Here is a 15956-nt window from a genome sequence, read left to right on the forward strand (position 1 = left end):
TTGATGACATACCGCTTTAATCGAACTTTAGAAATTGGATTCTCCAGAGCCGCTTCCAGCCAGCAGTGTTCTAAAAGTTGACCCGCGGTTGGTCTCTTCCTGGAGCAAAATAATGGATCAAATTTTCTGTAGTTTCTTCATTTATCAATCATAAGTACGCAAGGTGTTTCAATTTCTAAAACTACAAATCTCATGCATGTTAAGTTGTGTTATAGTTACTAAAAGAAATGCTTATTAAACAATTTGTGAAAATGTATTCTATCTACTCTAGATGCTTATGAAATAAAATTGTGCTGGATTTTCTGACGTTTTATATTAAACATATAGTATAAATAAGACATTGAAACAAGAATATATGCACAGATGTGTGAACACGATGATCGTTCTCGTTACACCCTGATAAAATGTGAAATTGGACGTTATTGCACTCGCTTATAATTATTGCATAACTTAAACTCGTATAAATAATATATTGTGTACGCATGCACATTTATCGTACATAATAAATAGAAACAATCTTCGCAGTCGAACTTTAACAACGTCAATTATTTGATATGCTTCCTCTTTTCTTGCTTTCTAATTAACTGTTTGTACTCCGTTTCATTAAAAAGATTGTCTTTTGTGATTTATTAAGAAAATTTTATTAAAAGAATAGTCTCTTTGTGAGACTAAGAAAAATGAATCTTAAATTGAACTTTCTTGAATTAGCATTCAAACCGAAAATAGCATTGCTGTTCACAAGCTCCAAGCAAGCAAACGATGCATATCAAAGAATCCATCATCTTCGTCTCGTATTGCCCTGAGAACTTCACAATGCTGAACAACTATGTTCGTTGTCTCAACAAATCCAACATAGTCCTCGAACCATCGAGCGAATCCATTCAACGATGCACGGAATTCTGTGCAGTCGAATTAACACTGGAAGCTGTCGATTTCTGTTGTTTCGCTTGAAAATATTCAGCCAGAGAGTTCATCGTCTTTCTGCCGACCGATTCTTCGCCGCACCAATCGACACTAACGGACTTCCGGCCCACGCCGGATGACCTCGTCGCGACACCGTCCCATTCCTCGAGCAAATGAAGCAACAGATCCTTGGTGTTGGTCGATTCGTCGAGATTCAGACTCTTGTGCAGGTTACGAAGCTCAGAGATTCGTGGAACATCCCGACTGGTCTCGCCGAATAAATGTTTCACCCTCGAACGTCTCCACGGTGGTGTCAAATCCATCTCACCATCGGCAGACAATCGAACGTTCTTCTCCCTCGTCGTACCTTCCACTTTCTCCTGGACAGATTGCGACCTGACGGAGCTGGTGGCTGTTTCCTCAGACGTTCTATCCTGTTCCTTTCTCGAACAGCTCCTCTCGTCAGCGTTCTGTTTCTGTTTTTTTAACGAGGCGAATATGTTACCACTGTTCGTTTCTGTATACTTTTCAAAATTACGGCTACTACTGTGGAAGGTCGTACCATTGAGCTTCCTGTGTCGCATTATGCTGGTCAGCTTCTCTGTGATCTCGTTGCAATCGCTGTTCTCGGCGGACATCAAACCGTTGCTCTTCGAGTGGACACCGTTCCTGGCGCTCTTCTCCTCCGGTTTCTCTGTCTTTTTCTCCTGACTATCCAGAGATCGGACATCTTCATCGTTAGACTTGATGCACGTCCCCATGGCTATGGAACGCAGGTGTTCGGACAGTTTGATTATTTCTTCGGCGAGGATGATCTGACTGGCTGGATCCCCTCGAGACTTCTCCGTGGCGATGCCTTCGGAGGCTCTCCTCTCGAAACCAAAACCAGGCACGGTCAAAAATGAACCGTAACTCCCTCGGGGAGAGTTGTCGGTTGTTTCCGAGGGAGTGCTACAAATACTGGCACAAGGCGAAGGGCTGTGTCCCTTTAGTGATACCCGATCGTCGTGATCCTTAGTCGAATTCTGCAGAAAGTTATACGGAGGGATATCGAGCATGTAGGGACTGTTCGGATGTTCTCGCCAGCGTTCAACGAACAGCCTCAAATTGTCCTTGGCCACGTCCAGCTCTTCCGCGTTGCTCATCTCCAGTCGAGGTATCTCATGGATTTGCTGAGGAACGTTTGATTTTGACTTCGATACCATTTGCTCGACCTGCTGCTTGCTCGGTTTTTTCGCCAACCAACGATGCTCCCTGCACTGAGCGGCTGACGTTCGTTTTCTGAAAGATTCGACAGCCTCCTCGTGAGCATCCCGTTTCGAATTTCTGTTCTTTTTTTTCTCTCTCTCTCTCTCTCTCTCTCTCCCCCTCATTTTCCTGATATGCATTTTCAGCGATGGAAACAAATGGTTTTGTGGATGGTGAGATGGAAACGTGCAAGGCAAAGTGGCTCGAGACGGAAAATGAAACGATGGATCCGCTTCCTTGCTCGTCGCTCATGTATGGATCGTAATCGAGTGGCAGCAGGTCAGCAAAGGAGACTGTTCGTGAACGCAACCGATTCTCCCTCGGTATAAACTCGACCAATTGATTTCTCATTAATTTACGAACTCGTGCTCGTTCTATTGTTAGAGAATTGAAAGCAGAAACGAGTTACAGCGAGTCTTTCGGTTGGAACTTGATACTTTCATCGTAACCACTCTAAGTAGGTACGTACTACTGTTTGTCCGAGAGATTATTGGTTCAGATGAAAAGCAAATTGTGGAAAATGAAGAAAACATGCTGGGGATTAATCAGGCACAAAGGGAGAGAGAGAAAGTCGAAGAACATTTGCGATAGAGTTATACAACGCGAAAAACCATCCAGATAATAAAAGTACAAGAAACATGTGAACCGATTTGATCCACGTTACTAGACGATTACACGTCGTGGTTGGGAATGTTTGCCATTCGCTCTATTTGAATCCAAATAATTTAGAACAGCAGACTATTTAGTCTGGGAGACGAAACGATCGATTTCGTAGGCTGAATCTTAAGATCATCCGAATGAGAAATTCTCTTGGCAACCAGTTTGTGTTCACAGGCAACGTTCTTGCACTTTTGTTATCTGGCCTCTTACGTTCAGTGTCCACGTTTAACTTCTGCCTCGATGAAAAATAACAAGCCGTACGTACTCTTTGTCTTTGACTAGCAGACAGCGAATGAAATCTTTGGCGTCATCGGAAATGTCGGCAAAAGCGTCGTGATCGAAGTCGTACTTCGCGATCGTGACGTTCGCCATTGTCTCGATGTCCGTGTCGCCCATGAACGGAGACAACCCGGATAATCTGAAAATAAATTCACAATCGCTCCTATAAGTTGCAAAGATCTTGTAAAAGAAATACGCAACGTCGCGCGAGTTCATTTGCAACTATTGCACGATACTACGATATACCTTGCTAAATGTAAAAAAAAAAAAAAAACAAAGAATATGATTTTTAGTATTTGTTTTTTGTTTGCACAAAGTGAATCGGAGACAGATTAATCGGAATCAAAAGGAAACTTACAGTACGTAACAGATGACCCCTATACTCCACATGTCGGTACCGAATCCAATCTGATCGAAATTTACGACTTCCGGTGCAACGAACTCCGGCGTGCCAAATAGAACCTGCAGCTTCTTCTTTGGATCGTACTCCCTCGCGAGACCGAAGTCTATGATTTTAATCCTGTTACCCTCCTTCGTCAGGCACAGTATGTTCTCCGGCTACGAGTAAAGAATATTCGTTAATAAAATCCTTCTAAAACGAAACATTCGAAGCATTTACCTTTAGATCGAGATGCAAAATATTCTGACGATGAATAAATTCGATACCCTCGCAGATTTGTCTCATAAAAACGGTGCAACTGCGCTCGGTCAGTACAAAGTCGTCGTCTATCACCCTCTCGAACAGTTCACCACCTTCGATCCTTGAAACACGAGATTACTTGTAACGGAAATTCTCTTGATCGTGACTTTACGTTCTTACTTCAGGGTGTTAAGAGCTTACAGTTCCAAAATGACGTGTATCTGTTTCCCTGTGTCGATGGCATCATAGAGTTGAATCAGCCGGGGATGTTGTAACCGTCTCATAATTTCCACCTCTCGTTCGACAGATCGTCTATCCTCCTTTTTAGAGGTGTTCACCACTTTCGCGGCTAGCATCAAACCGCTCGCTTTCTCTTTGCATCGATAAACGGTGCCAAATTTTCCTCTGCAAATAGGAACGAACCCGTCTCACGCGAGTGCAAAGTTTTGCGTTTGCTTATTCATACCAAAATAATTCCTCGCTCTATATTTTATTATTAACGATAGAAAATTACTTTGATGGCTGATGTCACATATTTGCGATTTATTTGTGCATGCTATACAGGTGGATGCTTGATATTTGACAAACTTATTTTTACATTTTTATCGTTACTTGTTTTTTTTTTTCATCCTCGGAAGATATTTTTCTTTTTCTGTGTTGCGATGCTAATTCAACTTTGCATTATTATAAGCCAATTATTGATAAATTTGGATTGGAATTCCTGCACGATGCTACAAGAAATCGAACGTTATTTTCGAACGTAAAATCTCATCCTATCGTAAACGTGTACAGAGTATGTACACTGTTCGCTTTTAAGCGAGGCATAAACACGTTCAAGCAACTTGAATGCATTAGCGATTATTTGCATTGACAAAGCAACGTTTGATCAACTGAATCCATTATTTTTGTACATCCCGAAATAATGGTGGAATAAATATCATTGCAGCAAATTTTGATGCTCCATGAATAATTTGACGCTCACAGAAGCGGTACAAAGAGATGTCCTTATTGATATTCCTTTGAACGTTTCGAGAACGTGAACCTCGACCTTACACGCACGATAGACTCATCCTGTTTTCTTTTTATTTTTTTTTATTTTTTTTTCGTACATCCAGTTTAAATTTTACAAAGTATTAAAATTTATGTCGCTTGCAAACAGGTTTCACCACGAGTCTTCGCTTCGGTTGCTACGTACCTTTATTCGTCAAGGTTATCAGGACCAAGAAGAAAACATTAGAGAATAATGACGCGATTGCAAAGGAAATGAAGTTAAACTTTGGCAAGAGAAATTGCACTCGACAGAATTTCACCCGAGTGGCAATTCTCGTTTTATTTAACGTTAAAATTGCAATAAACGTTACACAGCTGCAGAAACCTTGAATTTATTGCAGTTTTCGTTGTGCCAAGCAATACAAATAACAGACAAAATACCATCCAAGAATTTGGATTCTTTTAGCATCGAAAACGTGACCGTACATGTTGAGCCAAGAAGATTGAATAATAAATGTAAAAGGAAAATGTATCTACTTTTTCCTACGTGTATGGTTGACTTTCTTTTCTGAATTTTCAATTTATAAGTAAGAGAAAAAAGAAGTTAACTTTGAACAGCTTGAGTATTATGTCAGTGATGCAAAGTAAAAACCAAAGTGCATCATAAAATGCAGTTGCATTATATTGCATTGTCAAGCTTTCTGATATACGCAAATGAATATCACGCGACTCGATGAACGGAAATTTCATAATTGGAAAAAACATGTGACACAAAATTAAATAGAGGAAGTAACAGCCACCTCCTCAACTTGTTAGAACGCAGTGGTGTAATCTATAACAAGCCTGTCACCAAGCCAAGTTAGTGAGTCAGTAAGTTAGTAGAGCGTACCATAGACAACAGGGTCGGCAAAAGAATGATTAAAATGGAGCATTTGCCAGAAAACCCCCTAGCGCCATTATAAATCTGTTCTGATCATTTATCAATTAATAATAGCAATTAAACAAGAGTCTGAAATTTTTGGAATTTGTAATTCCATTGCAAATGCAACTACACGTTAAATGATTTGTGCTGAAGAGCCGGGTTCTAAAAGAGATTCGGCCAGCAGTGTGTATCGATGCTTGATCGAAACCGCGTGTCAAGAGCGTCGAGACGCTCGGCGTCCGAACGACGTCCGGCGACTCGACGCACGAACGTCAGTCACTGCGAAAAACGCATTATTTATAGCCACGGGAAGACCTTGATTACACGACGAAACGTGCAACACCGGCTGCATTCCGTCATTATCAAGCTGCAGGCCACTTTGATTCGTTTAAATGGCTATCGTCAAGTGAATGCTCTTTTTTCACGTTTTACTCAAGCGAAATCGTGCCGATGGAAAACAGCCAATTCGATAACACGATTGGCAAAGAATGAGAACAATTTTAATTAATTAGAAAACGTGATTTATATTGATTATCCGTGTAAGCTATTAGAGAATGGTCGATGATTCGAGGAACTTAATTAGAACTTTAACTTATGAATGAAAATTCCTAACTTATTAGTAAATGTTAATCGCTCGAATGAAGACGATAAATCATTTTGAGTGTGAACTCACGAAGCGTGAAATTGTACTATATTTTCATAAGTAATTAATTATTTTTAAGAAGTATAAGAATTCTCTCCACTATTTTATTTTCATTTTAATTCATAAATAAAGGTCAAGAATATTTAATCATTGATGCATCATCGAATCAATCAACCAGCGTATCTTCAATATATTTCGATCAGGAACGATCATTCAGAAACGATGGTTCACTAATAGTTTGTCATTGACATTCGAATCTTACCTTTGGCATCGGTCCATTCGTCAATACTTTTCTTCGCGTCTACGAATGCACGATCGCTATTCGATCTCAATTGAAAATAAAAATCTATCATTCGAATCTCGCAACTGGTTTTCATTGTTTTCACTCGAAATTCGAGATGTTTATCAACACGTTGCACAATATTCCCCCGAGGGAATATATCGGAAAAGCATACAATTCGGAAGAGCAAACATTTCAACATCATATTCCGTGGGTTTACTGGCTCGTGGAAGCGACCAGAAGATCATTCAAGTTCGAATCTCATTCATAATGGCAGACACGCATAGTAACTGAAAGATTACGATGTATACAAGACAAGAATACTACGTTCGCCGGAAGGAATAAACACGTCAAGGTTTCAGATTTTTTCCTTCCTCCTTGTTGGATCTCTTTCAGTTCTCATCGGAAAATAATTTATAATCACCGGTGACTAGCGCCAGGAATATAATAAAAGTGTCCAACAGCACGGGGTTTAAATCGAAAAGTTAAATGCATATGACCATTTTCATATCAATTTTCCAAGTTTGGAAAATAGAATTTCCTTGAAATATTCCTCTCTGACCTGCCGAGGGCGAATATCAGAGTTTCAGGACTGCTTGTATAATAATTGCGCAATGCGTATTGTATGAAAACTCAACAACAGCATAGCCAGCCCTGCGGCTTGCCGTGATATTTACGATGATCGCTTTGAAACGCGCATAAACGTCATCGTGGACTCGTATTGCGCGAATGTCAGCCCCGAAAAGCTACGTCGTGAAATTCGCGTGCCGTCACGAGGACGTAGCGAACATCCTCAACGGAGATCTTGCCAATCGGTGAACCAATTTCGATTGCTACCGATCGACGGATCAATCGAACGTCCTTGGCACGTAATATTGTATTTGTTAATACGAAATACGATGTATACACTGGTGTTATGATAAACAGGTTGAATGGTGTGGGGGGTTAGAGGTGACCGGCGTTACAATTTCAATAATATACTGAAAGAAGAAGTTAAGTTACATTATTTATTTGTTCGTATAATCACTCACCTTCCTATTTCCGATTGGATATCATAATAATCCTTAAATTCCACGCCTCGACGTACCGTCACATCCCGATAGGGAAAGCTCGGTTCGATTTCTGAAAAATATCTAAAATTGTAGCGAACACTCGAAGGATGAGAAATGGTAAAAGTAGGTTGGTAATAAAGTCGCATTGTGACATGTGAATTTTCAGATCTTTGTCACTTGAGGTTGGAGCTGATCGTGCTGAAATTCGACTCGAGTTCTTTTATAGATAACGAATTCCAGTAACCGGTGTGTCTGTTCAGGAAACTTGGCTGATTATTGAAAAATGCCATTTCTCGTTGTCAGTCAACGTGTTTCGAATGACGTGGATTGTTTGCATGTGATATCAAACGGCACGTTAATCGTCTATTTTTTGATGATACTCGGTTACAAGGGAACTTCGCCAACTCATGAATTCTGACATTCAGGAAGCCGTGCAGATATATCGAATTGTCTCGTGTATAAATTTAGCAATTTTTGTAGTTTAATCGCGTGGTCCAGCTTCGACAATCTTCGTATATTTAATCAAATTGAAAACGAGATGTTTCATGATTTTCATTGAAAGAATTCGACATGAGTGTCTAAAACAAATGCATCGTTTCGCGCCGACCGCGACCTCATTTCACCATTTCCCGCGAGACAGCTGGTAAAACGTCTGCGATCTCCGTTCGAACGAATCTCGATCGTTCACAGAGATAACAAACATCGAATGACGCTCTTTCATCGTTCCAAATTCCAACGAATCACTTTATTTAAAGAAAAATCACGCTTGAAAAACACTGCACTCGATAGCAGAAGAATAACTAATTGAAAAGAAATTCCTCGAAACCGGTAGTTCCTTTTCAGACACCTTGCACCTCTTTTATTTACAAGAACCACCCAGATTTAGATACATGAGAGACACCCCTTTTCCGGCTGTCCTCATTTTCTTTCACGATCAACTCGTTCACTTGCATTGTGACACGAGCCGACAACAATGCTGAAAAATTACAGCCACGGTGTAACACAATTTTCAACGATTGTCGAAGAGAAATGGTGTTCCTTACCGCCCACCGGATCAGACTCGTCGACTCGTATCATTTTCTTTTCACCCTAAATTGCTACCCTCTCCTGTGAAGCCGGCTCCAGAGGGACGGGTCCACGTAGTCCGACAAGTGAAGTCGGTTGTGGCACGCGGTCTCACCGATCCGGTACACCGAAAAGGCAATTATTGACTATCGCGTTTGTGGTCTCGGGCAGCGAGTCCCGGAGGCCGGCGGGTGCCTCTTCTTCTCGGCTCGGACGGATTTAGATTTTCGGCGGACGCCGCGGATTCTGGTGGCGGGTCACGTGGCCAGTGGCGTTCCACGACGCCCTCCTGACTCCTCGCAACCAACCACCTTCGATCCACTTTGTCTTCTTCTTCTCATTTTATATTCGTTTCACTGATCTTAGATGTATCAACAATTCCCTACGCCTACCGTCCTAAGGGATCTATAGATTTAAGATCAATAAAAGTACCCGACTTTAGCTTACTCTTGCAGTTCTTGAATTTCTTTGACTTAATAGAGTTCGTAGAATGATCTATACCTGTAAATAAAAAGAAAGTGGGTCTTACCGATTTTGAATAATTCCCATCACATGCCGCTCTGAAAAATGTACTGCATTTGTCATCTACTGTTGCAGAGTTGAACTAGTAGTGCTTTTACAGTGACTATAGCCACAAAAGGTATATCCGGTCTTGTTGGATCTATAGCCACTAATTGAACTGATTAAACAGTTGCGCGGCCCTCCTGAAGAAAGAAGTTAAAACTTTCTCGTTTGGGAACTGTTTCAGGTCATAACTCTGTTATTAATGCATTTACGAAAATATTTTAAAGGAGAAAAATAAATGGCTCGAAGAGCACTACATTTGTAGGCTCTTAGATCTTTTTAAGTGCAAACAGTGCATGTGCAATTAACAATTGCATGATTATTTTAAACAGAAATGCATATTTTTTGTTGTACAAATCGATTCCTCTGTTCATTCTACATAAAAAAAAATGATTAGTTCACGAGATATTTTCAAAAAATGTTCTTTTGTAAGGGATAAAACTTGAATGTTTGGTCTTGAAAGATGAAAAAGTATTGATCAATTTTAGAGTTTGTAGTGACTACAAATGCAAAAAACTAGACATACCTTTGATCACGTGGGGTCAAAATTTTGGGGTCCCAGACAACCCCATGAAAACAAATGCATGTCCCTGGTACAACAGGCACGATTATCGTCGGTGCTATCTTAGGGTCGACAACTGGCTTCAACTGATTCCCAATAGATAGCGATAGTATCCCGGTGGAGCCACTTGCATGTTTTGTTACGAACTTGAAAGGTTTAATTCTCAGCTAGCGTGCGCGTAACACGATCCAGGAAGGCAACAACGCCTCAAGTATTTTTACAAACACATTCAAACGCTCATCTCGCCAGAGGCATCGCGACGATACGCCTGAAGAACGAAAGCACTATTATCAATATTTTATAACTTTTTGATGATTTGGGTAAAATCATGACCAGAATGTCATTCTTTAGGACCTTCTGAACACGTCCCTCAAATGTTTTTGCATTCTCTTTAGTAATGACGACGTAATTTGTGTTCTCGTTTCTAGGGATCTTTCTATGGTCTGTCGATAAAGTTTCCGACGCTCGCATCATCTAACGATAATATGAAATTGCATTTTTTAAATTAAATAAATGACTTTTGTATTTAACTAACTCGTGTAGAGCGTTCTTTCTTTACAATGAAAACAACACTGGTGCACCTTCAGTTGCATGAATGATTTATCCTGTAGCTAGCTACTCGACTGTAGAATCAGAAGAATATGGTCTTTACCAAGTGAAAATATTCTCATTATGTAGTTTTATTCGTCCAAATAGAGGGAGTGCATAATTGAAAAGGACGTAAATATTTTTCGTCTGTATTTATTGCGAATTGTCGTTCAGATGTGGTTCGTTTTTATTAAACATACTTTTCATAATCTTTTATCTTTATTAGAATCTGCATCGTTATCAGTCTATTGTTAATTACTAATATACGATATTTTTGAGAAGATACTTTGATAGTATCATTCAAACAACGTAAGTTTACACTAATTTTTATCCATAAAGTGTATTCATATTTTATGGAATCTTATTTACAGTTAATTAGTAGACAGAACTCTATAAAAAATCGTCTGCACGAGTCATTGTGCTTATAAAACAGTGATATTTTTTTGAATTGTTTAATTTTTAAGTATACTTCTTTTATTCACTTTAACAAGGTCATTCTAGACCTTGCTAATAAAGACCTAATTAATAAAAAAACAAAATTTTGGGTTTAGAAACTAATGTTTGTTGTATATTTCAGAAACATATTTTAAACACCCATCATGCCACGTAGAAATCGTCACAAGAAAACTCCTCTTATTGGAGAAGACACTAGAATTGCAGTGAATTTAACTCTAAAGAAGTTATTGGAGACTCCTGACCAAAAAGAATTAGAATTTCCTTCTTCGTATACAGCAGAGGAAAGAGCTTATATTCATAAACTATCACATGAACTTGGACTAAAATCCAAAAGTAGAGGGTAAGCAATATAGTGATATATGCGTTCATTTTTCCTTAATAAAAATACATTTTTTTTGTTCTATAGTAAAGGTACAAATCGCTTTCTAACAGTGTACAAGAGAGAAGGATCAACCATAGTTCAAGCTGATGCTGTTATCAAATTACAGAAGGCATCAAGACAGAGTATTTATAATTTATTGCAGACTTTTCCATTAAATCATAAAGAATGTCAAGATTTATTACCACCAATTGAAAGGGAAAGGCCTCTTAATGCAGAAGGTACTAATATTTTGAATATAATCTTAAAGAACATGCTTTATTAAAATTTAAAATCATTTATATAATTTTGTATTTTTAGTTTCAGTAAGTACAAGCACTAAAGCAATGGGTAGATTAAATAACAGTGTACCACAAATACCACAATTAAAAACTAATTTCGATGTATTAAACTATCGCAAAGCTCTGCCAATATTTAACTCTAGAGAAGACATTCTTAATGCTTTAAATTCTAATCAAGTGGTTATAATAGGAGGTGAAACGGGTAGTGGTAAAACTACCCAAGTACCTCAATTTATTCTTGAACACTGTCAGCAAAGGCATCAACTTTGTAGAATTATTTGTACTCAACCACGAAGACTGTCAGCTGTTTCTGTAGCTGAGAGAGTGGCATTTGAAAGAGATGAAAAAATTGGTCAAACATTTGGCTATCAAATAAGACTTGAAAGTAGAGTTGCTCCAAAAACTCTTTTAACATACTGCACGAACGGTGTATTGCTTAGAACTCTTATGGCGGGTGATTCTGCTTTAAGTACCGTTACGCACGTTATTGTAGATGAAATTCACGAACGCGATAGATTTTGTGACTTTCTTCTAATAGCACTGAAAGATGCACTGCAGAAACACAAGTCCCTCAAGCTTATACTTATGAGTGCTACATTGGATGTCAGTGTTTTTGTAAAGTATTTTAGCAAATGTGCAGTTATAAATGTTTTGGGTAGATCGTACGATGTTGATACGTATTTTCTCGAAGATGTTTTAAAAATAACTGGTTATATGACGAAAGAAATGCTTTCAAAGAGAAAGGAGCTTTTGAATAAGAAAGATCAACGTAAACTTTTAGAAAGTTGGACTCAATATAAGCCTCAACAATTAGGATCCCATACTGGGAACGAAAGATGTTTGTTGCCCGCTCCAATCTTAGCACAACAAAATGAACCACTTCCAGAGAAGATCAAATTAGAACCTTGGTTAATAGAAGAAATGGATAAAAGTATTTCTGAGGCATGGTTGCGTGGTGGTGAAGATAACTTTGCACAGCTTTTATATTTCATACTTTCTGAAAACGTTTCTGTAGATTATCAACATTCCACAACGTCCGTAACGCCGCTTATGGTGGCTGCAGGTAGAGGATGTATCAATACTACAGAACAACTTTTAAATCTTGGAGCAAATTTAAATTTACGAGCGGGCAATGAATGGACTGCCTTAGATTGGGCAAGAAATATGAATCAGACCGAGTGTGCTGAATTAATAGAAGCATATATGAAAACTTACGATTGTACAGTACAAGATGATACAATAACGCATGCTAAAGATGTTTCACTTTCGGAAGAAGACAAACTTTTATTAGACGTGTATCATCATACATTTAATGATGACAATATTAATTATGATCTTCTCTTACAATTAATTATGCATATTCATTTAAAAATGCCTCTTGGTTCTCTATTAATATTTCTGCCAGGATATGATGATATTGTAACTATGAGGGAAAAAATAAATAATGAAGAAAAAGAAATGAATCAGGGTTTACGCTACGTTTTATACATACTTCATTCAAACATGCAAACATGTGATCAGAAGAAAGTATTTAAACCAAGCCCTATGGGAACCAGAAAAATTATTCTTTCAACCAACATCGCTGAGACAAGTATAACGATTGATGATGTTGTGTATGTTATCGATTCGGGAAAAGTTAAAGAAAAATCTTTTGATGCTATATCAGGAGTATGCACACTTAAGTCCAACTGGATCTCCCAAGCTTGTGCAAAACAACGTAAAGGTAGAGCAGGAAGATGTAGGAAAGGCATTTGCTATCGTCTGTTCTCTTCAGTTCGGTACAACAGTATGCAGCCCTATCAAACCCCAGAAATTTTACGATTACCATTGCAAGAATTATGTCTATATACAAAACATTTAGCCCCGGGGAATACACCCATTGCGGAATATTTAGATCGTGCTATAGAACCACCTTCTAATATGGTAACAAGAAACGCGGTACAATTATTAAAAACTATCGATGCATTAGACCCATGGGAAGATCTCACCGAATTAGGAAGTCATTTACTTGATTTACCAATTGAACCACGACTGGGAAAAATGTTACTGTATGCTGTTGTTTTGAAATGTTTAGACCCAGTTTTAACCATTGTATGTAGTCTGGCATACAAGTAAGTAATATTTCATAAATTTTGAAACTTGTGCCGTAAAAGAGAATAATGTTAAGCGATAAATTTCAGGGATCCTTTTGTTTTACCTTCACAACCGTCGCAAAAAAGAGCTGCAACAGCAGCTCGTAAACGATTCGCAACCAATACGTATTCCGATCATATGGCAGTTTTACGTGCTTTCCAAGGTTGGCAAAATGCACGTGCAAGTGGCAAAGAACGTGCGTTTTGTGAACAAAATTTTATTTCTGCTGCCGTGATGGAAATGGTGGTTGGGATGCGCACTCAACTTCTTGGCCAGCTTCGTGCATCAGGATTTGTTAGGGCAAGGGGACCAGGAGATATTAGAGATTTGAATTCTAATTCTGAAAATTGGGCTGTTGTAAAAGCTGCCCTGACTGCTGGTTTATATCCAAACCTTATAAGAGTAGACAGAGAGCATTTGCAATTAAGAACACAGTATGTAATTATTTTATTCCATTTTCTACCTTACACTTTTTATGTAATGGATCTTTTCATCATTTAACAATTATTACAGAAAAGAAGTGAAAGTATTTTTCCATCCATCATCAACTTTAAGAGATTATCCGAAATCTCCAAGAATGACATCTGCTCAAACACATGCAACTAATGTAGAAAGTTTACCATGTGATTGGTTACTTTATGAGGAAATGAGTCGCACAGGACGATTCTGTCACGTTAGAATGGCTACATTGGTTAATCCGTTAACAGTGGCATTATTTTGTGGACCAGCAAGATTATCGGTAGATGTAATCTACGAAGCTGAATGTAAGTACTATTGTATCACTTAATGTCTTATAGTAATATTTCGATTGTTTAGCATTGTTATTTGAAAATTACAGCTGTACCAGAAAGTGAGTCAGATTCTGAAGCTGATGAGAATAATGAAGGAACGATTTTCAAACTTGATGATTGGGTAGTGTTTAAACTTGATCCCGAGACTGCTCGATTCTTTTTACATTTAAGACAAAAATGGAATGCATTATTCTTAAGACGTATGAAAACGCCAAACAAAGCTATGTCACAATTAGATGAAAAGGTAGTGAGTACTTTAGTAAATGTAATTACTAATGAAGAACAAGCGTGTGGACTACAACAGCCGTCTGGTATCGGTCAAAGACCCCGTCCTTTAATTGTTGATTATTATCCTGCCAATGCTAGACGAACGGATGATTTTGTAGAGGTAACTTTTCAATTTCGTAATGTAAATTAATGCTATTATTACATTTGTTTAATGTTTATGTCGATATATTAATGTACATTTGTTCTCCTGTTTTAGAGAAATTTTTAAGTTTGATCGGAAGAGGAATATTTTATTAAGTACAATTAATGAGAAATTTTATTTTCTTGGTTCCTATGTGTAATTTATTGCGCAAATTGCAATAATATTCCCGTAATTTACGTAAACTTTATAACAGTTAAATAGCTCGCTTTTGAAATCGACAGGGTAAAAGAAACGAATTACCACTGATCGTAGGACGTACATATGTATATTGTTACATTCAGATGTTTTCTCAGTATTAACCAAAACTCAGAAATGAATATTTTTTTTTTTATTTGCTTTTATGTCTTTAAGGAAGAGGTATTTTGTTTAATCGCGCTATGTATCTCTTATACACATCTCTTATTTACCGTTTACTAATTGAATATTAGTAACGTCGAATAACGTTAGATAACCAAACATGTCACTTTATGACTTATCATGAGATCTAGTTTCTTACAAAGGTGCCCTTTTGCTAACATTGCTTCACATTTTCACTACTGCCTAAATAGCATAGAATGAACATGTAGGAATCAAAGTAGATCTTTGTACCTTTTAAAAAATGTGATATACTGTATAGATATTAATCTTAAGTAATTTATTTACATTTTATACTGTGCATAAAGTACTTAATATTATGATTTACTATACAGAATAATTGCACTTCAAAGAAACACTTCTTTGTGAGCAAATGGATGACATAAATTTAATGAAAAAAATGGAGTGCAGTTTAATATTTTTAACATTATTATTATGGGTATAATATTTTAAGATTTATAAAATGTGATGTAAAACATTATGAGCAGCTATTTAAATGAATTAATCTATGCATATTTTAAGTAAGAAATATTTTTTTTTAAACTTAATGCTTACAAGTGTTTATCATTAAGTACAAAGTTTGTTTTAAGTATTTTAGAAACATTACATCACAGAAAGACTGTTTATTTCTTATATAATTTAATTTATATCCAAACCATTTAGGCAGCAATAACATATGTGTATATGTTAACATAGTCTTTAGAATCATTGTAATACTTTTCAGTGTGATAATAAA

At 37.7% G+C, this 15956-nt stretch overlaps 2 protein-coding genes across 2 annotated transcripts; one reads left to right on the forward strand and one right to left on the reverse strand.

Moving 5' to 3' along the window:
• Positions 1-105: 105 nt before the first annotated feature.
• LOC117611546 (uncharacterized) lies at positions 106-8911 on the reverse strand. The gene is made up of 7 exons (XM_034339493.2): positions 8661-8911; positions 7597-7687; positions 3932-4135; positions 3710-3851; positions 3449-3648; positions 3077-3229; positions 106-2184 (listed from the first exon to the last, which is right to left on the reverse strand). The coding sequence occupies exons 1-7, from the start codon at positions 8692-8694 to the stop codon at positions 882-884; spliced, it is 2127 nt and encodes a 708-aa protein (XP_034195384.1). The 5' UTR covers positions 8695-8911; the 3' UTR covers positions 106-881.
• Positions 8912-10413: 1502 nt separating this feature from the next.
• On the forward strand, positions 10414-15829 carry LOC117611544 (3'-5' RNA helicase YTHDC2). Its single transcript, XM_034339489.2, has 8 exons — positions 10414-10705; positions 10974-11192; positions 11259-11452; positions 11532-13623; positions 13693-14079; positions 14159-14409; positions 14484-14824; positions 14921-15829. The coding sequence occupies exons 2-8, from the start codon at positions 10996-10998 to the stop codon at positions 14930-14932; spliced, it is 3474 nt and encodes a 1157-aa protein (XP_034195380.1). The 5' UTR covers positions 10414-10705; positions 10974-10995; the 3' UTR covers positions 14933-15829.
• The last annotated feature ends 127 nt before the right edge of the window (positions 15830-15956 follow it).

Source organism: Osmia lignaria, chromosome 10 (assembly GCF_051020975.1).
Source record: "Osmia lignaria lignaria isolate PbOS001 chromosome 10, iyOsmLign1, whole genome shotgun sequence".
In the NCBI taxonomy this organism is placed as follows: domain Eukaryota; kingdom Metazoa; phylum Arthropoda; class Insecta; order Hymenoptera; family Megachilidae; genus Osmia; species Osmia lignaria.